Raw genomic sequence first — 22,027 nt, 5'->3', positions numbered from 1 at the left:
TTCAACATGCAATAACAAGTTAAAACAAAATACAAAAATATAATTATATGTATACAAATATGTTATAAATGATGTCAACTATAGGGAACGTATTTAATGGTTCATAAACTGTCAGTAAATAATGCTTCAAAAACGTTCAGTAAATACTGCTTTACAACATTCACAATAGGTCTACAACGAACGTGTCTCATATAATTATGACCTACGCTTATTACAAAGATTACGGTACACTGGTATGACAAATGCACATTTTATTAATAATAGCAGTTATGTTATTCTTTCAACAATAAGCCCATTATTCACAAATTCACTACAGAACGCAGTATGTATTTGTTAAAATCCGCATCTAGGTATTCGCAAGACATATTTATAAATAAGGTTCCCAAATATTCAATGAAAGTACGGTAAAGTATAACGTTATTGCGCTATATATTACATTGTTTTACGACGAAATAAAAGTGTGTTAAAAGTATTGCAATGTACTGTTTGTTTGTTTTGAGGTAAAATGTATAAATATAATAATATTAAGGGTGTATCGTCCTGGATAATGGCAGTCATCCTACGATAAATATATTATAGCGTCCTGGAGAATGGCAGTCTTCCTTTGGGTGAAGTAGATAATAGCGTTCTGAGGAATGACAGTCCTATGGACGAATTAAATTACTAGTATGTTCTGGGATGGTAGTCTTCATATGGACGAATTAAAATATGCGATGAGGATGGCAGTCCTCCTATGGACGAAATAGATTATAGCGTTCTGGGAATGGCAGTCCTCAAATGAACGAAATAAATGATAGAGTTCTGGGGATAGCAATCCTCCTATGAACAAAGTAGATTATAGCGTTCTGGGAAAGACAGTCGAAGTATGTTATAGCATCCTTGTAAATGGCCGTCCTCATACAGACAAAAAGTCCTGACATGCATTCAGTTGAGCTGACACTACCATGAAAAAAACATCCTTTGGACTGCCTAGTCCAGGGATATGATTTTGAATAAGTTAATGCTTTTTTAATTTTTTTATATCAGATTAAGACTTATAGCGAAATTTACATAATGGTTTAGTATTTTAAAGTATTACACTGCGTTTCCATCGCAAAGTGGAAGCAGGTCACATAATCCAGGTTTTGAGAAATTAATACTACTGTGATTATTAATCAGCTGTCCACGTTAGCACGACCAGCATTGGCTGCTTCATTCGCTGCAACTCGTTTTTTGTGTCTCTAACGTCGTTGAATTTAGCTCACGCTTTTGCCACAGAAAATTCAGCGTATTTAATTTTTATCATTGCCGTAATACGACGATAATTAACACAACAGTACTTGCTTTTTGGGGAAACATTATATATACTATAATTATATATATTTAAAAAAACCCACCCAAAAACCTGACCGAGTTGTCACTTGTTTCGTTTTCTGTTTTCGTACAGGAATGGAATTATACTATTTGAGACTCAAAGGATACCAAATTAATTTCAGTGTGAATTTTCTGTTTGTGGTTTTGTTTCGTTTCTTTGGTAATAAAGCCTATGTTGAATAGATAGCCCTGACTGGCAGCATTTTACTTTATGAATACAAATGAGTCATATATTGCTTTTTTACGTAACTCCCTTCCCTTCCCGATGTTTCCTAACCCACCCCATGATACACCTCCCCACAGCGTCACATAGTCGTTGAAGGGTCCTCTATAGGACACATATAAAACGATCTTGTGAATTTGATCAAATCATAGTATGACAAGATCACTCTATTTTATGTGTTTGAAGGCCTTGGTAATATTAATTTATGTAAATTCCCACTTTATTGGCATTACAAATAAAGACAAGTTGTCAAATTCCTATCACCCATAAAGTAGAATCATTTGGAAACAGACGTCCTCCAATCCCAAATAATGTTGAACACACAAGTGACAATTTTTGTAGTATCGCTAATTAAATAACTAAAATGTATATTCATATACTGGGCAAATAATAAGTATTTCCAATGTCATAATTCACACAGTAAACTGATATGAATTCACCATACACATTTTTCAAAACAAACATAAACATTAATTTACATTATTCAATATTGATGACAAGTTTCAAGTTGCTGAATGATATCTTTTTCATATGTAAAAAGAAATTACCACTCAGCACTTGGTATTAATATTAGTATGTACATTTTAAGTAAACATTTGTAGAATACATGACATATATGTACATCATTTATTTATACACGTAACATAGTTCACAAAAACACACAAATAACCACTGTGATTTAATTATTAAATGTCCACCCTAGTAATACAACTTCAGCAGATGATGCTAGTAGTTTGAGTTACATCTATTTTCAAAATTACACATTATTATACTGATTTGGTGATGCACAATAATCTGTGTAATCCGTAACATCAATAAATAAATTGGATTTTAAAATAAAATTACACAAAAGTACAGTACATTTTCTGCTAAAAACTCGTTCCAGATTTCCTTTTGATCAAGCCTTCGATTAGCTACATTTACCATAGTTTGACACCCATTAGACGGTGTATTTTACATGCTGGGGTGTCGTTAAACATATATTCTATTCTATTCTATTCGATGAGCCAGAACTACCGACAAAACCCGTTAAAGCAGCCACTCCATTAAAAAGCCATCTGTGTTAAGAGGCCACTTTTTTCTCTACTACATCGTCAACTATCGTACAGATTTACCTGTATTAAACAGCAACCTATCCCCCACATCATCTAACAGAATTTTATTAAATAGAAATCTGCCTTAAGAAACCATCTTTTCATTCTCCCATGTTGTCTAATATAGTAAAACTGACCTATATTAAGCAGTAACCTGCCTTAAGATACAACCTTTTCAGTCTTCTACATCGTCTAAATATAAAACACACTGACCTGTACTAGATAGCACTTATCTAAAGATACCACCTTTTTATTCTCTCACATTGTCTAATATAGTACAAACTGACCTGTGTTAATCATCTACTTGTATTAAGTGGTCATATTTTGTTATTTCCGTTGGTGACTGCTTAACACAGGTTTAACAGTACCTATATTTTAGGTTACAGTAGAATGGAACACCCTCCACATATAAGTAGGTTTCAAAATGTATCTAAGCTCAAATGAGCGACAAGTTCTGATACAATCTAGAATGACATCACATTGCGTTGTAAAAATAATGCAGTTTATTGATATATCGACAAGTCACTAACAAAGCGTTGATACATAATGGTATGACGTCACATATCGTAATGGATATGTTGTGGAAGAAAGTGCATGTCAATCATATATACTGACTTGCCATAAAGTTCTTGTACAGTATAGCATTCATGACGTAACATTTCGAATTGGCTGCGTTATAAAAAAGTAATACATATTATAACATTTTTTTTTAACCACACTCATTGGTGCGAATATCATGCATTATATATGTTACATCACACGGCAAAAACACATATTTGTGTGTTAGCGAAACAAACAACTGGCTATTCCTAGGTGATGACCCGGTCACCACAACTATACCATCGAATGAAATAAGCACGATTGATGATGATTGCTTTGTAACGTTTAAGGTAACCTGAAAGCCAATTGCTCTTTGACGCATAAGTTAACTGCAAGAGCAAGCACCGTAAATAGGTTTTATTTGAAAAAGACGTTTACATTTATTTTAAACCTGTTTTTTTTTTAGAATATATAAAAATAGAATACGATATTCATTCCAGTTAGATACCATTTATCTTACAACTCATTGCTTTAAAACGTATCCATCTCGCTTTGAGCTCGTTGTAAAATAAATGGTATCTAACGGCCATTAAAATAGAAGTCTTGATTTATATGGGCCTACTATTATAATTGACATGCCAAACAGCAATAAGTTCTGATAAGGAAATGGCATTATGCCGTACTACATACCATTTGTTATGTTTAATCGACCACATTGGTTTTTGACAGACATGAACTAAACGGAAATACAAGTAAATAGTCCGTTAACATGAAAAACTGGAAAATGAATTGAAAACTTCAAAATTAACTTGTTATCGATTCTGTACCGGTGAATAACAGACGATATATTTTTTTTATTCATGCACGGATTCCGAATTGATAATAATAATATTATTATTAACAACGTCGGTGTTGTAGTAGTTAAGTCATTTGACTTCAGGCTGACAGGTACTGGGTTCGCATCTTGGAACTGCCTCATACTCAGAACGAGTTTAACGACCCAGTGGGTAAGTTTAAGGCCACTGCACTGATTTATCTCTCACTAACCACTAACCCACAGTGATTTTCATGGACATATACCCCATATAGTTCAGATGTGTATCCATGATAGCGTGCTTGAACCGTAACTGGATATAAGTACGAAAATAAATTGCAATAAATGAATGAATAGAAACATATCTAATATTGAAATGAATCATTTATAATTATATAAGCATTATGAATAAGTTGCCAGTATTTATTGTAAACAGACCCACAATAGCTTCCTTAGATTCGTTCAATTGAGCATTGCCACAGAAGTCATTTCACAAATCACAAATATAAATATTAATAATCTAACACAACGTATTCGTAATATTTGTCTTTTGTTTTTGTTTGGTGTTTTACAATTCGTTTTGGCAACGTGTATATATTAGCACGATTTAGGTAATATATAAACAATGATCATAGAATACAAAATCTCATGTAAGAAAATTATCATAAAATTTAATGATTATGTACATTATGAAAATAAATTGAAATAACAGTATTTCACATACGTTTAATATACGTGGAAAAATAAACCTTGCTCATTCTAAGAGTAAAAAAGAAGAAAATCTTATTTTAAGAAACAGATCTTACGTCATAACTGACCGGTAATTTAAAAAAAAGATACAAAAAACCCCCAAAACAAAAACAAAAACAAAACCCCAACAAAACAAAACATAACCACACTATTTGGTTTTTGTTAATATTAGAACTTAAGCCGGTCAATGTAAAAACAATTTCTAATAATACCAGTTGTAATCCATTTATATATTATACTAAGCAGCTAAACTAAAGGAACTCTAATTGTTCGTCTGAAAATGCAATAATTTCAAATTAAAACTTTGACTGAATATTGTTTAGCGTCGATGTCAGTGTTCCTCCACACCCACGCCACACGACTGGCATGCTAGACACTAAACAAAGGATTATCGCTCTTGTGATTTTCTCTCATTCCTCTGGAAAAACAATGCCGAGGTTATCGATATTGTATTTTGCAGGCTTGCATTTTTTTCTTTAATGTTCAATTGGGTAAAGATCAGGTGATTTAGCTGGTCAAGGTTGTATAGTTAATCTTTGTTGGTGTTTGAAGTTTACTGCACCAAAAGTTCTATGGGAACAAGGATTGTCACATCGAACACAAAGTTTGGACCAACTCTGTGACGTATAATAACAAAATAGGTCGTCAGTTTTCACCAAAACACCTGTTGACCTATCATAATGCTTCGAACAATCACGAAATTTAGTCATACACTAGAACACTACCTTCCACATTAGAGCTATAAGTCAACTTAGAATTCCTTTAATTTTTGCGCTTATTATATTTTAATGTTTCCAACTTTCAAAAACTATATCATTCAACCTTTTCTGCAACATATTTATGAAATAACTAAACATATTTGATTTTTGTTATCACCACAAATTAGGAACATACATCGATGTCCATTATAAATGACATAAATAATTTCTTTTAGCAAATAGTATCTATTTTAATAGTCACGTGACTCGTTGCCATCTTTGAGCGCCATTACAATATAACCTTCAGATGGTGCCATATGTAGAAACATTAGTTTCAGGTGGATATGTTTGAATTTTGTCGTAAAGTTCATCAATGTACTCCGCTGGAACGAAAACAAAATAAAACCAAATCACGAACAAATCTTGCCCGTTTTGATGATCGGGTGCCAGTAGTCTGTAGATCGATGCGGGTGTTCCATGATTTCGTACCAATGTTCCAGCTGTTCGCCGTGACAGTACCACCCGAGATCCACCTGTAACGGCACGAGAATACACACATTCAGTACACAATGTATAAACAGTGGCGGATTCAGAAAATCAATTTAGTGGGGCCTGAATGGCATGTGGCCGATGATAACAAACGTTCCCGAAGTGATTCCTCGGATTCTCCAACGTAAAAAAAAAATATATGAAAAAAAAAAATATATATAACTGTAGTAAAATTTAGGGTGGGTTGGGGTGGTGGTGGCCCCCTTAGACCCACCACTGTTAAAACAAAGAGATACGTACAGGCGTAGAAAGGTTCCACAGAGTGTGTGTGTGTAAGGTGAAGGGGTGGTATGGGGTGGTGTGTGTGGCGCACACACACATACACATATAAATACATGTATAAATATATACTCTTCAAAAAAAGAAACGCAAAAGGGTACAAATGGGTTATAACTCCGATTTTATGTTTCCTACCGGTTCATGCTTTGTGAATATAAGGTCATTGCATGTCCCAAACACATTCCCACGGTTACATTCGATAAAACGCAGCTACTGTAAAATAAAGTTTCAAAATGTGAATATTCGCAAAAACGCAGCCACGTGCAAACCATGTCACCACTGCACGTGTGTTGTTTGCACGTGCAACATGAACACCGACAGTATAAAAGTGCAGGGTGTTCGCTTGCCTGGCCTCTGTATCTGGCCGACAGTTGACAATCCAGGACATGCCACGTCTCAGTGAACCGCAGAGAAACAATGCCATCGGCCGACTAGACGCAGGCGAATCCAGAACGGCCGTTGCCAGGGCATTCCATGTGTCCCCAAACACCATCTCCAGACTGTGGGACCGTTACCAGCAACATGGATCAACACGTGACCTCCCTAGATCCGGTCGACCACGGGTCACTACCCCCGGGCAGGACCGCTACATCCGGGTACGCCACCTTCGGGAACGATTGACTACTGCCACCTCCACAGCCGCAGCAATACCAGGTTTGCGCAGGATATCCGACCAGACCGTACGGAACCGCCTACGTGAGGTAGGAATTCGTGCCAGACGTCCAGTTCGAGGTGTCATCTTAACACCACAACACCGTCGACTCCGACTGCAGTGGTGCCAGATTCATCGACAATGGCCTCAACTGCGATGGAGACAGGTGTGGTTCAGTGACGAGTCCCGATTTCTGCTCCGACGTCATGATGGAAGATGTCGCGTGTATAGGCGTCGTGGTGAACGTTATGCGGCAAACTGCGTGCAGGAAGTGGACAGATTCGGCGGGGGTAGTGTCATGGTGTGGGCAGCCATCTCACACACTGGCAGAACTGACCTGGTCCACGTGCAGGGCAACCTGAATGCATAGGGCTACATTGACCAGATCCTCCGGCCACACATCGTTCCAGTTATGGCCAACGCCAACGCAGTGTTCCAACATGACAATGCCAGGCCTCACACAGCACGTCTCACAACGGCTTTCCTACAGAACAACAACATTAATGTCCTTCCTTGGCCATCGATATCACCGGATTTGAACCCAATTGAGAATCTATGGGACGAGTTGGACCGACGCCTCCGACAGCGACAACCACAGCCCCAGACCCTGCCCGAGCTGGCAGCAGCCTTGCAGGCCGAATGGGCCACCATCCCCCGGGACGTCATCCGTACTCTAGTTGCTTCAATGGGCAGGCGGTGCCAGGCAGTTGTCAACACACGCGGAGGCCACACCCGGTATTGACTCCAGATGACCTTGACCTTGGTGGTGTGTCCTATCACTTACTCACAATGGACTAGAGTGAATTGTAAACAATCCTGCAACATTTGGTAGTTATCGGACTCACCATTCAATAATGAAATCAATTCTCCAAATGTTACGACAATGTGGTTTTGCGTTTCTTCTTTTGAAGAGTATATATAAAGACCATCGCTACTGCTACTAAGTGCCCCCAAGCTTCCTACGCCAGTGATTCGTTATCATAATATTTCATCTTCAAAAACGAAAAACTGCAAATAAGTATTGCATGGCCTTAGGTTTTTAGTGTTAATAATTGTATGTCCCTTCTCTTGCTTCAGACGCCTCCATGACGCCCCTGCGTGTGGAGGTGATTAGATGTGGGGCAGTCGTCAATACCTCCTAATGGCGTTTAATATCTTAACGCTTTTACTAAAGCAACTAAGCTGAAACGGTTATTGACGTCTAATTTTGTCAGACTACTAAATTAATTTGCTGGAAAAGGTTTACCCTGGTCCCAAACAGGAAATTTAACAGCGTGTTACTGCCCCTTTTATAGAGTTACCGGCCTTTTATAGCTAATAAACGGACGGAAAGAACGCCATAGTTTGCGGTTTGATTAGAGAACCCCATCGTAGACTGCCGTCTTCCCAGTCACGCAATAACGACGTAAATTTATTTCAAGCTCATCTACCGCGATTAGGGTTGCTCTCTAGCATGAAATGGGTTTTATTGAATCGTAATGAACGCCGAGCTCCGATGAATAAAAAGGCACTTGTCGCCCCGAAAATGATTTCCATTGATTTCTTTTTTTAGAGAGAGCGAGAGAGAGAGTTCATTCAAGATCAGGTGATTCTGTATAATAGACCCCCGCAATTATCGCTTGATTATAAGCAGCCGTGAAAAATGACAACGTGTTACTGTGTTGACTGACCATTGATGACAGCCAATCAAGGGGCGAAGTCCTCTGATTGCTTCTGACGGGAACACGTTCTCCCTACTGCTTTTGGACGAAAATAGCATCTTATTACACGCTGGTCGCCAATGTTCGTTCATTATCGCCAATGTTCGTTCATTATCGCCACAGATATGGTGTCATTATATCTCCGCGTAACTTGCCACACATAGACAGATTGTGGAAGGCATCGTTTGTTCTACTACTGTATATATTTATATCCATGGATTTTTCTTCAATAACTAAACTAATCTAGTTCTCATCTCCATCGTTATGTTATTAACAAGCAACCAAAATGGCTGATGCAAATAATTTCATTCCATTTATAAAGATTTTATAACTAAATATTTTGTAATAAATTTATATAACAAGAAATATATTTATGTGAGTAACACTAATGATCATTTATTAACATCTCTTCTGGTCAAAGTTCTAAGTATTTTCAAAACTTTTGGACACAGCATTTAATTCTACCTTAAATACCATTGGTGAGATATGTGACAGGTGTTGGTATCATAAAGTGCCTTGTTATCTGACCAATAACTCCCTGTGATTTCATTTGAACTAGTGTTATGCTTGAAAATATGCGTGGGACGCCAGAAAAATCAGCTTAGCAATTTGTATACGGAGCTGCAGTTGTCATGGACATTTAAAAAAATTGTCTGACCTTCACCCCCAGTTTTTAAAAAATTTACTTTAAAGCATGAGTATCCTCTAGCCCTGTTCATATGCTAGTATACAGCCAGAGCGCACTTTATGAAACAGATTGTCAATTCCACAATCACACGGTCGCCAAGTACTGTGTCTAAAATACATATATTTCTCACAAATTTGAGTAACTGACCTTTAATTTGGTCCTTTTCGAGTTAACATTATAACATTAAACTTATATGTTAGTGACTAGTACAGAAGCTACAACCCCCCCCCCCCAACCCCGAAACAACACGACACTCCTGTCCGACACCTGCTGACTGTTTTGAAAAGGAGTGTCGGGTTTGTTCTTGAAGAATCTGTACTAGCCAAAATATGTGTGTATTGTTCTGATTAAACTTAAAAAAATAATTATTATTATTTTATTTTTTTAAAAGACCCCCAAAACCCCCCACCCCTAAATGTCTGTGGCATCAGATTAAAAACCTCAGAAAAACGGTGAACATTTTAGAAACGATTGAACTCAGCTCGTCGGATATTTCAAAAGTGAAAGTTTTCAACCCTGAGCGCACTCTAACCGTGTTGTCACACACAAACAGAACACGACTTAAGGACACTCGAACTGATATTTCACAACCAGGCGGACGGAAGCAATGGTTTTTTTATTGGTTGGCTGATGAGAAGAATCTGTGAATATCGTGATTAGCTAAGCATTAAGACGCAGCTTGTACTGAAACGAGGTCTGGTAACTCAACTATGGACATAACATATTGGTAATCGAAAGCCCCGAGACACTCGGACAAAATGACACCTGGAGAGTGCACTCACCATCAGTGCATATGACATAAAAGACAGAGATTTATTATGTAACTCAATGCCAAAACAATGCTCTCCTGAACTTAAAGACAAGACAAGACAAGAATTTTATTCTCATAAACTGCACCGAGTGCAGTATGGAGAAAATATAAACAAAATAAGTTACATAGACCCTAAGTTTTAAACACTATGACATTTGTTTTTAATTTAGAGCCGTTTTTGATCATTAAAATCAGACGTTACTTAGATTTTATTGTTTAGATTATCCATGTCCGTACATACAACGTTTTTTCTTATCATCCTGGTGGTTCTAATACCACGAAATGCATTTTTTTTTTTTTTTTTACAACGCACGTACATCTGAGAAGTAACGATTATGAGGGGAACTCTGTCTATTTTTAAGTGTTTCAACGTCACAGAGTCTTATTTCATTCTATTGTAACTTTATCCAAATGAATTTACAACTTTTTAGATTAACCAAACTTAATGTCCATTTTCATGAGTTGAAACTGGGGTCTGCGACGTTAACGCAAGCTGGTTCGAATTCTCGCAGTCAACTTTAATTGTCGCGATTACAAAAGAATGAAAGAAATGTTTTATTTAACGACGCACTCAACACATTTTAGTTACGGTTATATGACGTCAGACATATGGTTAAGGACCACATAAATATTAAGAGAGGAAACCCGCTGTCGCCACTTCATGGGCTACTCTTTTCGGTTAGCAGCAAGGGATCTTTTATATGCACCATCCCACAAACAGGGTGATATATACCACGGCCCTTGATATACCAGTCGTGATGCACTGGCTGGAGCGAGAAATAGCCCAAAGGGGATCGATCCCACACTGACCACTATTATAGTAATGCCAATGGGCAACCAGTCTGTAAAAAGAAACTGATGCTACAGAAATGTACAGAGGAAAGAAAAGGGGCAGTTGCACACCTCCCCCCCCCCAAAAAAAAAAAAAAAAGATAAAAGGAGACATTGTAGTTTCTTTGTTTTTCCTATCTAGCTCTAGAAGATCCTATGTTACTGTGCTATGACATTTTTTGTTAACCCTCTCCTGTTATTTTAGGCTAAGTACGACCTTGAAATATGTCAATTCAAATTTGTTTATTAAAATGTCATATGGTATCGCTCGTTAGATACGTTTTGAAACAATTTGTTGTAAGACAAATGGCATATAACGGCCACTCATGTTGTATTCTCTATGTATCCTGCTAGTAGCAATTATGTTTTTGCTTTAAATTATTACTAATGTCTATAATCAATCAACACAAACAGAGAGGGCAGGGGGAATGGTTTTAATTCATGACTTTCTTTTTATATTATATGGTTACCGTGATAAGAAAATGTTACTGGTCATTAGAAAAGAGCATTAATAATTAAGCTTATTTGGAGATCACAGCAACAAAAATGACACCTGAAAAATGGAGTAAACATCTATGCATTATAAAAAGTAAAAATAAAAACTTTATAAAAATGTATTCTTTCTTTTTGTCATTTTGTTTTTGGTTACAGAAATACAAATTACTGTTTCTAATCGTCCAGAACATATTTGATAATACCTGCTAGAAGAAATGATACCCGAGCCCAGCGGCATCTAACTCGGTATCTATGGCAACCAAAGGCAATTAGAAAGTGCTGTAATTGTTCCGTACAAACAACGGCGTATCACTTTCCGCTTGGACATGCATTACAAAATCAATAAAAGACATGACACGAATTACGGCAGGCATTTGCAGTCTGCTTATTTCATATATTAATTCCATACAAATGACATTTTACAGTCGCATTTTGACTTACAAATATCAAAACAAATTAAATGAAGAGAGAAACAAAAACAAACACTCACCATCACCACCAAAACAACAACAACAACAACAACAATAACAAAAAACCCAACCCTACAAACCCTGCCCCTCCCCCCAAAAAACAAAAAATGAACAAAAAAAACCTAACACACCCAAATTATTTAAAAAAAAATACCAAACAGGTCTTGTACAAAATACTGCCATTAAATAAAATATATTTGAAGTTGTCTATAGAAATATGTATAAATAACTGTATCACACACACGCACTTGAGGCCGAAACATTTACTTTTTTGTCCTACTATATATATATATATATATAAACCACACAAAATGTGCTTGTACCATCCCCACCTCACCCACCAAGCTTCACATATCGTCCCTACGTGCCTGACCTTTTTAGGCTACTAGTCCCCCAGACCAATGAAAGCATGTGTTAAGAATAAGTCACATATATCAGTCACCTGTCCTATCTTGTGGACTTCTGTCATCCTGACCTTTTTAGGCTGCTACACGCACCCACCCCGCTTCACACAGTATCCATATGTGCTTGACCTTTTTAGGCTACAAGTCCCCCAGACCAACGAAAGCATGTGTTAATAACAAGGATCAAAAGTCACCTGTCCTATCTTGTGGACCCCTGTCATCGTTTCGTCCTGACCTTTCTAGGCTGCTAAACGCACCCACCCACTTCACACAGCATCCCTATGTGCTTGACCCTTTTAGCCTACTAGTCCCCCAGACCAGTGAAAGCATGTGTTAAGAATAAGTCACAAATATCAGTCACCTGTTCTATCTTGTGCACCCCTGTCATGTCGTCCTGAGCTGCTAAACGCACCCACCCTGCTTCACACAGCATCCCTATATGCTTGACCTTTTTAGCATACTAACATACTGTGTTATTAAAGGGTCAAAAGTCACCTGTCCTATCTTGTGGACCCCTGTCATCATGTCCTTGTGCAGCATGTGGAACACGAACACGTGACCCAGCAGTTTGGGGTTTTCCCGGTTGATGTCGAACACGCATTGGTGATGCCAGACGGGATCCTGGGTGTTCTGCCGCACCTTCGTCTTGTGTTTCGCCTCCCGCAGTCCGTTCACGAACATCTCCACTTTCACGTAGGGGTCTGTAGAAGAGAAATTCAAAATGAACATAATATTACCTTCATATTATCTAGAGAAGACAAATTCCAAATGAAGACCACGCTACATTTACACAGGGAACTGAAGACAAATTGAAAATGAATATCATGCTACCTTCACATAGGGATCTAGATCGGGTAAATTCAAAATGAACAACATTCTACACCAAAGGCTCAAACTGGATATGACTTTGGCGTTATGTAATTTCAGAATGTTGATCATACCATCTTTAGGCCTAAAACAGAACGACGGTAGCTCTGGGTCTAATGAGTAACGAGTATGGCGCTATCAAAATCTATCTAGCATGTTCTATGTCGTCTTATGCCACATCTGCAGTTCGCGCCAGCACAAACGTCCTGTGTTTTGTCAGATTAGATTCGGTGCGTTTCTTTTTCGGCTGGTACCATACTCGCTGCTACCTTACAGGTTACCACTATTAGACCCCCCCCCCCCCCCCCCCCGAGCAACAAATCTGTTATATGCACCTTCCCAAAGGCAAGAAAGTATATATCACAGCCCTTGGTGTATCCATACCAGTGCTGGGGCATTGGTTGTATTCGGGGGAAAACACAGTCCATCAAAGGCAATCTGTCCCGCGACTCACCATACATTAAGCGTAGTTTTCAGCAAATATTCTCCACTAGTTGTGTAATGAAATATACAATACTCACTTATTGCTCCAAGAAGAGACACTCTGGGCAGATTTCTGGCTTCCAGTATGTTGAAGACTATCTTCCCGGCCACTGGCTGGAAGCAGCCGGATATTCGTAGGTCACCCTGGTGCAGCTGTTGAGGAAAATAAAGAAAATGAATAGAACGGCAAGGCAATAAGGCAAGGCAAGGCAAGGCAAGGCATTTAGGCAAGGCACCCCTTCGTGTGCTGTAACCTCACCGTGGTGCAGGGGTGTAACATTCTCTTTGAATGGCCAATACAGCACACATTGAAGTTTAGAGTAAAAGTCAGTATCTCTCTGTGATATTTGTATTTGTATTTTGCACAGTTCTTTACACTACTTTTGTTTGTATCTTGGATTTTTCTGTTGATGTTGATCATCACCTTATTTGTTTCCATTGCCAATAGCCGATGTATTTTTCGTGCTGGGGTGTCGTTAAACAATCATTCATTCATTCATTCATTTAGGCAAGGCAATTAAGAAAAGCAAAGTAATCCTAGGCAAGGCAAGGCGGGGCATGGCAGGAAAGAGCAGGGGGAGGGCATTGACTGGAACGGGCAAAATCGACCCTATGATCCGCTGTTCTTCAAATGAACGCTCTACGACTGAATTACATACCTCCCCCAAAATATATATTACATACCAATGACAATAAACCAGAACGTTATGGTCATGAATTCCAGAAATAGCAGTAGTTTAAAAATGTACTTCTTTCCTTTCCTTAAAATGTTTATGAGGTACTTAATGTTTCTGAATTCCACTAAACAATAACAATCAACAAAGAAATGAACAAAAAGGAATAGAAACAAAACGGAAAATAAAATATAAACAGAGCTGTTACCATCCCTTGCCAAATACACATTCATTAATTTATAGTTATTTCCGTGCTTATGTTCAACAATGGTTCAAGCACGCAGTTCTGGGCACACCCACTTCAGCTATCTGGGCTGTCTGTCCAGGACAGTGAGTTAGTGGATAGCAGGAGAGAATTCGGTACAGTGTCCTCACACCTACCAAACTGAGACGTTAAACTCGCTATAGGTGGGATCCGGTACCGGGATGTGAACCCAGTACCTACCGTCCTTATGTCTTAATCACCACACCACCAAGGCCAGTTGCCAAATATACGAGTTACTAGTATTTTAAACTAGGTATATAGCCATGAAGCCTAATACACTAAACTGTCGCAACATTGCTATCTCACAATGCAGTGCAAAAGGACTTGCAAGGACAACGCGCTATTATGCTTAACAGATCTTTGTAAACAACGTCACGCCCACATCAAGAAAATAAACAACAAACTATTGGCTACTCTCATACACACATACATCAAATGAAACCTGAAAAATTAACCCATTCGTAAAACACGTTGATGAATTGTGTCGAAACGGACACGTCGAATATAAATCATCTTAACAACGCCCTGAATAACCGGATTCAGTAATTCTGTTCAGAGCTTTCTGCGGTGCTTTGGTTTCCCTTTGTCTTAGAGAAGTCACTACAATGGCTTCTTGCGCTATACGCAGTGCGTTCAGTCGTGGGCAGACAGCAATGTTAGATGCAACTGACTGCCAACAGTTGCTCTAAATTGGCAAGCCCGGTCTCCAACTGATAAGTTCTAACGACGACTAACGTGTGATGGAGTTTAGTTCATTCATTTCAGTTTAGTTTCGTGCTTACATCCAATTAAGGTCCAATCAGGTTGCTCTGGGCACACACACACACACACACACACACACACACACACACACACACTCTCTCTCTCTCTCTCTCTCACTCTCTCTCACACACACACACACACACACACACACACACACACACACGCGCACACACCAGCTATCTGAGTGGTCTATCCAGGACAGAAGTCAAAGGTGCATGTTTTCTAAAATAATTATATGATAACTCTGGTTAAACGTACATTCTATTGATTAGAAACTTCACAAATAGGCCCGTTAGAAACCCCTGAGGATGAACAGGTACATAAAAAGTACCTCTTTTTTTTTAAAGATAAAAATCTTGCTCGTGTTCTTCTGGAGACTGTACCACTACTTCAAATAGTATTGTTCCTACGGATCTGTCACGGCTTAAATGTCAATAGAAGGCGACCTCCTGTTGAAGCCCAAAATGTCCCAAATGCCCAAGATGTCGCAATTGGGACATCTTGGGCAAATGGGACATTTTGGGCTTCAACACCCTCCCCCCAAAAAAACAACAAATAAAAAAAAAACAATAAAACAAAACAAAACAAAAAGACATGGGAAAAAAGGATAGAAAAAGAAGAGAAAGGTAATGGAAATGGTTCCAGAGATGGATGACAGCTGGGAAAGAATGATTGTGATATAGTGAGGGGAAACAAACGAAAATAAGGGAACAGTGAAGGCTATAGGGGAAGAAAAAGAAAGAAGGGAGGAAAAGAAGGATAACTGGAATGAGATGGGTAAATATTATGAGATGTAATTGGAAAGGTAAAGGAAAGAGGAAGAACGGAAACTAAAGTACCCACCCTGTACACCGTCTGCGGGTAAAGCGTGAGATCAAAGAGGCCGCTGGGAAGTTGGTTGACATCCATCAGCTGGACCGAGCCGACCCCGACCAGGTGGCGCCGCGACACGTGATGTGACGAGTAGACCTGGAACTCGATGGCCGATTCCTCCGTGATTTCACTCGGTATGATTTCCTTAATGGTGAACTTTTCTAGAAACAGTGGTTCCTGAAATACAGAAAAAACATAAGATATAGTCAGTGAGTGGTTCCTGAAATACAGCCAAACACAAGATATAGTCAGTGAGCGGTTCCTGAAATACAGCCAAACATAAGATATAGTCAGTGAGCGGTTCCTGAAATACAGCCAAACACAAGATATAGTCAGTGAGCGGCTCCTGAAATACAGTCGTTTCTAACACACAACCACAATAAATAGGGAGTGATTCTAAAAACCGGCCAAAAGTATGGAGTCACTTAGTTGTTAGGAAAGTACATTAAAAAAGAGAAAAGAACGAACGATTCTTGAAATGGAACCATAAATTACTACAAAGTATTACAAAATAGACAATAAGTAAACGGAAGTTTCCTGAAATAAATCCAAAACAATTAATGAGTTGTTCATTGGAGAGAGAGAGAGAGAGAGAGAGAGAGAGAGAGAGAGAGAGAGAGAGAGAGAGAGAGAGAGAGAGAGAGAGAGAGAGAGAGACACACACACACACACACACACACACAGAGCGATATATATATACACATATATACACACACACACACACACACAGAGAGAGAGAGAGAGAGAGAGAGAGAGAGAGAGAGAGAGAGAGAGAGAGGAGAGAGAGAGAGAGAGACACACACACACACACACACACACACAGAGAGAGCGATATATATATACACATATACACACACACACACACAGAGCGAGAGAGAGAGAGAGAGAGGAGAGAGAGAGAGAGAGAGAGAGAGAGAGAGAGAGAGAGAGAGAGAGAGACAGACAGACAGACAGACAGACAGACACAGACACAGACACAGACAGACACAGACACAGACACAGACAGACAGACAGACAGGCAGACAGAGACCGAGAGAGTCAACTCCTTGCAGCCATATTGTAAATCGGATGCCAGTGAACACTAAAATATAAGCGTATTTGAGCTGATTTTTTTTTTTTTTTTTTTTTTTTTTTTTTTTTTTTTTTTTTACAGGATTTGGTGGTCTGATTTCTATAGATTTTAAATGTTATTTTCCGCAGTACCAGTACTGCAAAAAGCCTCTTTTTTTCGTGGTTTGACGCAGTAAATGTAGAGCTATACGATTCCGTCTTTTAACGTGAAAAAATCATTAATATCGACAAATTAAATCAGTCGTTGTAGCAAAACTGAATTAAAATAATAACGCTAATAACAGCGCTCACGGCACATGCGAGAAGTTTGTCAGTTATGTGATTTCATTTATTGATTCGTGAACAGCAGTTACCAACAGTTCATTACATGTGTTTTTATACTTTCTAAAAATCGTCTTTTTTAACTTCTTCTTCTTCTTATAAAAGCCATTAATTTAAAGATGTACTCTCTGTTTCGCATCATATATCTTTTACTAACGCAAAATACAAACAGAAAAAACAGCTTTAATAATCTTCTGTGATTTCGCTATCAACCACTAAGGAGATACCGCAAAATGCATAGTATAACATAGCAAGTCTTGTCGCGATTTTAAATAAAACACACATAGTGTTAACAGTAGAGCATGCTTAAGTACCTAACAGAACAATTAATGTTAAAGTTGGCTTTAGAGCACATTAATTAATCATCGGCTATTGGATACACATTGTTTTCAGAGAAAACCCGCTACAGTTTTCCATCAGTAGAAAGAGAACCTTTATATGCACTTCCCACAGATACAATTGTACATGCCACGGTACACGAAATGTGATGCACTGGTTGGAATGGGAAAAACCAACCAGAGAATGGGTTCATCGCTCTTGAGATGAATGACTACTGTACACTAGACAAACACATTTTATGTTTATTAATGCCGTGTCTAATGTAACTATAGCGTCTTCGTCAACTACAGATAAAGCGCAGGACGTTTTCCTTGGTCAAACCGTGTCGGCGTGGCTTTGGCACACATGTGTGTGATATCGCTGAGCACTCAACACATTTTATTTACGGTTATATGGCGTCAGACATATGGTTAAGGACCACATAGATTTTAAGAGGAAACCCGCTGTCGCCACTACATTGGCTACTCTTTCCGATTAGCAGCAAGGGATCTTTTATTTGTGCTTCCCACAGGCAGGATAGCACAAACCATGGCCTTTGTTGAACCAGTTATGGATAACTGGTCGGTGCAAGTGGTTTACACCTACCCATTGAGCCTTGCGGAGCACTTACTCAGGGTTTGAAGTCGGTATCTGGATTAAAAATCCCATGCCTCGACTGGGACCCGAATCCAGTAAACCAAATAACGTCCGGCTGGGTCAAAGTTCAAGGTGCACCCAACTTTTGATAGAGAAGTGAACACCACAAGTCCTGTGATTGGTGATAAATGTTAGTGTGTTGGTTGTAAAAAAAATTAGTTTCATATGGGTACACAAATATGCAATTTTATTTCATCTAGTACTACTGTGTCAAGCAGCCTTGTGCTTGAAACATGCATGGGGTACCTGTAAAAAAAAAGTACTTGTGCGGAACTAGGGTAGTCATAGACGCTACCCGTTATCTCAGAAATAAGCAGCTTGAACCCCATTTTTTTCTGATTCACTTTAAGGGTGAGGGGTGGTAGTATTTATATCCGTGGCGTTTATGTCGATTGATACGCTGCAGGTAGGAGTTTTAGCCACATATGTTACTATTGTCGTCTATGGGATTTGATTTGGTAGCATACACCCTACAGCGAGTTGTTATAAAATGTATCTAACAAGCGAATGCGAGTTTGCTATATTTTTAAACATCGAGTTGTAAGGTAAGTGGTATCTAACTGACACGAAAGTAATATTCTATTTCTTACATGTCCTCAAGAAACCAGGTTTAATAGCAAATTTTAACATCTTTTTCGACTAAAAATTATTTGCAGCCCTTGCACTTACGCGCCACAGACAAACGATTGTCAGGTTAACTTAACTATACGTCACAGTGTAATTGATTTCGTTCGTGCTGTTATGTCATTGGATGTGTGGCATTGGTGACCTGGTCATCACCTAGGAGCAGCCAGTCGTATGTCTTGAAATTATTAACACACGTACATGTGTAAACAAGTATGTGTTATCAAAAATAACGAATGGTGTTCTCAACAACGGGTGTGTAAGAAATAGAGAATACTACATGAGTGGCCGTTAGATACCATTTATCTTACAAGTTGTTTTAAAACATGTCTAACGAGCGAAAGCGAGTTGGATACGTTTTTAAACGAGTTGTAAGATTCTATTCTATTTTTGGAATGTACCATTATATATATTTTTTTTACATATCATCAAAAAACCAGGTTTAAAATCAATTTAAACGTCTTTTTCAAAAAAAAATCTATTTACAGCCTTGGCGCTTGATAATTTACGCCTTCACAGCGTAATCAATTACCCTCACAGAACAATCGATTTTGATCGGGCGTTTTTCATTGGATGATACGGCAGTTGCGACCTGGGGCCCGTTTCACGAAGCAATCTTAGCACTAAGGTCACCTCAAGTGCATTAGTTAGTTATTCATTTAAGGCAATCTTAACGCTAAGATCGCTTCGTGGAACGAGGCCCTGGTCATAACCTAGGAGCAGCCAGTCGTATATGTTTAAATTGTTACCACACGTATGTGTGTTATTAGTGTGTCTTATCAAAAATATCGAATGATATTCTCTGTTACGGGTGTGTAAAAAGTGTACTCACCGTTGTCTTGGGAATGGTTTTGGTCCTGTACTTGAACGTCCTGCCTGGAACCAGGAACGCCTTCACGTATGGGTTCACCTCCACGTCCTTGGGCAGTCCTGGCACAGACAGATTCACGGCCTGTAAGGAAAGAAGCCCGACATTTAACTCTTAATACCACCGTAATCAAAAAGGAAATGAAAGCAACATTTGTCTATCGCTCCTCACCCTAGTCTGAGCGCGCTGACAACTCGATTCCCGTCGTATACAACCCCTACAGTCGATTAGTTGTTAATCTGAAGGTTTAAGTTGGGAGTTGGGGAAATTACAACGAAACTGTTGGCCAACTCCGTCGTGACAGTTGATAGTCGGAGTCTAGCATAATATATATTATGGTTACCGCAACACTTGGTTTGAATGGTGAGAGAAGAAACGTCCTGTCATAAAAATGATGACAATTATTTTTGAATACAGATGATGCTAGCAAAAACATAATATTTTATTAAAGGAAAGGAATGTTTGTTTTAAATCACACCTCAGTACACATAACCTTTTTACAATTCTTTTTCTAAAGTACTCATGATACTTTAGTTTTTCAGTACATTCACCCTTCCCACATAATTAAATCTAAGTCCCCGGGCTGGAAATTACAGAGCAATCGTTAGCTGTGTAACATAAAGGGTTAACGTACGTCTTAAGTAGAATGATCGGAGTTCGTTCCTTTCTTATTCTCTGTCGCCGAGATGATGACCAATTAATACGGCACTCGTCTTACGTCTTTGGACATTATGTCATTATTTTCACAAAACAGTATACAATTCCGGCTTAGACGACAAAGAAGGAATATAGTGACTTCATTTTTAGCATTGATAAACATTCAGCCTTGAAGTTATAACGGGAATATATACTTTAATAAGAAGCACTCGTTACTCTTGAAGAAACAATTTTGACACACGAGAAAAGACACCTGGCACATCAGAAATGTTTGACTCAAGAGAAATACGTTTGACTCGTGAGAAAAACGTCAAATTTGCATAAAAATCTTCTGATTCATAGGAAACACCCATGACTCAAAGGAACACTTCTGCCTCACAAGGAACACTCCTGCCTTACAAGGAACACTTCTGCTTCAGAGGAAACACTTCTGAGTCATAAAAAAATATTTCCGAGTCGTAAACAAAATGTTTCTGATTGAAATGAAACCCTTCTGGATCACGCAAACATATCTGACTTATACAAAACACATACGACTAACGTTTTAAAACATTTTTGATTCACATAAAACACTTGTGACTCACAAAAGCCATCCCAAGGTCACACAATATATCCATGTCTCAGACGGGCGTCAACGAGATCATGCAAAAGAATGATGATTTATGAGAAACACGCCTAACTGAAATGAAGGCGGCCTGACTCATATACATCTGAACGACAAAACTGCTATCCATGATCAAAACCGTATCTCTGTACAATGCAGAGTTGAATGGGTATTTACAAAATAATGGTTGATTCCATGAATCTCTTTCTAGTTCCTGATTTATAGGACAAGCACTCCCGAGGAAATATTTTACTGGACAATACATCCTTTCCAGACCACTCATAGGGACTGCCACTCTCAAACTAGTTTACTAAATCAAACTAGCATAGGGCAGAGCTCATTGAAGTAGGTGCAGCTGTGATTAAAGCGCTCATGAATCACTGTCAAAACTGATGATAGCATGTGTTCGCGAAAGCATGTCATGGCTCACCAGTAGAAAGAGTAGCCAAATAGTGGAAACGGGTTTCAGCTCAAACTAACTCATTAGTCAAACAGCAGGTATCACCATCATCATCCTTGTAGTAAGAGAGACAAATGATTACAACAAAATTAATGCAAGGTAAAACAAGAGTGTATTGTACACATTTCCAGTTGCGCATAAAGACAGAACATTTTAAATGTCTAAAACTCTT

The 22,027-nt window shown here is 38.6% G+C and overlaps 1 protein-coding gene across 1 annotated transcript in view; it reads right to left on the bottom strand.

The window, feature by feature from the left end:
* Positions 1-3,639: 3,639 nt before the first annotated feature.
* LOC121369750 overlaps positions 3,640-22,027 on the bottom strand; it is a 121,368-nt gene continuing 102,980 nt past the window's right edge. The window contains exons 11-15 of the mRNA XM_041494807.1: positions 20,099-20,218; positions 16,246-16,452; positions 13,740-13,854; positions 12,847-13,052; positions 3,640-6,005 (exon numbers count right to left, since the gene is read on the bottom strand). Of these exons, the coding sequence (XP_041350741.1) occupies positions 5,883-6,005; positions 12,847-13,052; positions 13,740-13,854; positions 16,246-16,452; positions 20,099-20,218 (771 nt within the window). The 3' untranslated portion in view covers positions 3,640-5,882. The remainder of the gene's footprint in view (positions 6,006-12,846; positions 13,053-13,739; positions 13,855-16,245; positions 16,453-20,098; positions 20,219-22,027) is intronic.

Source organism: Gigantopelta aegis, chromosome 4 (assembly GCF_016097555.1).
Source record: "Gigantopelta aegis isolate Gae_Host chromosome 4, Gae_host_genome, whole genome shotgun sequence".
In the NCBI taxonomy this organism is placed as follows: domain Eukaryota; kingdom Metazoa; phylum Mollusca; class Gastropoda; order Neomphalida; family Peltospiridae; genus Gigantopelta; species Gigantopelta aegis.
This window is presented reverse-complemented; position numbering and strand designations above follow the sequence as displayed.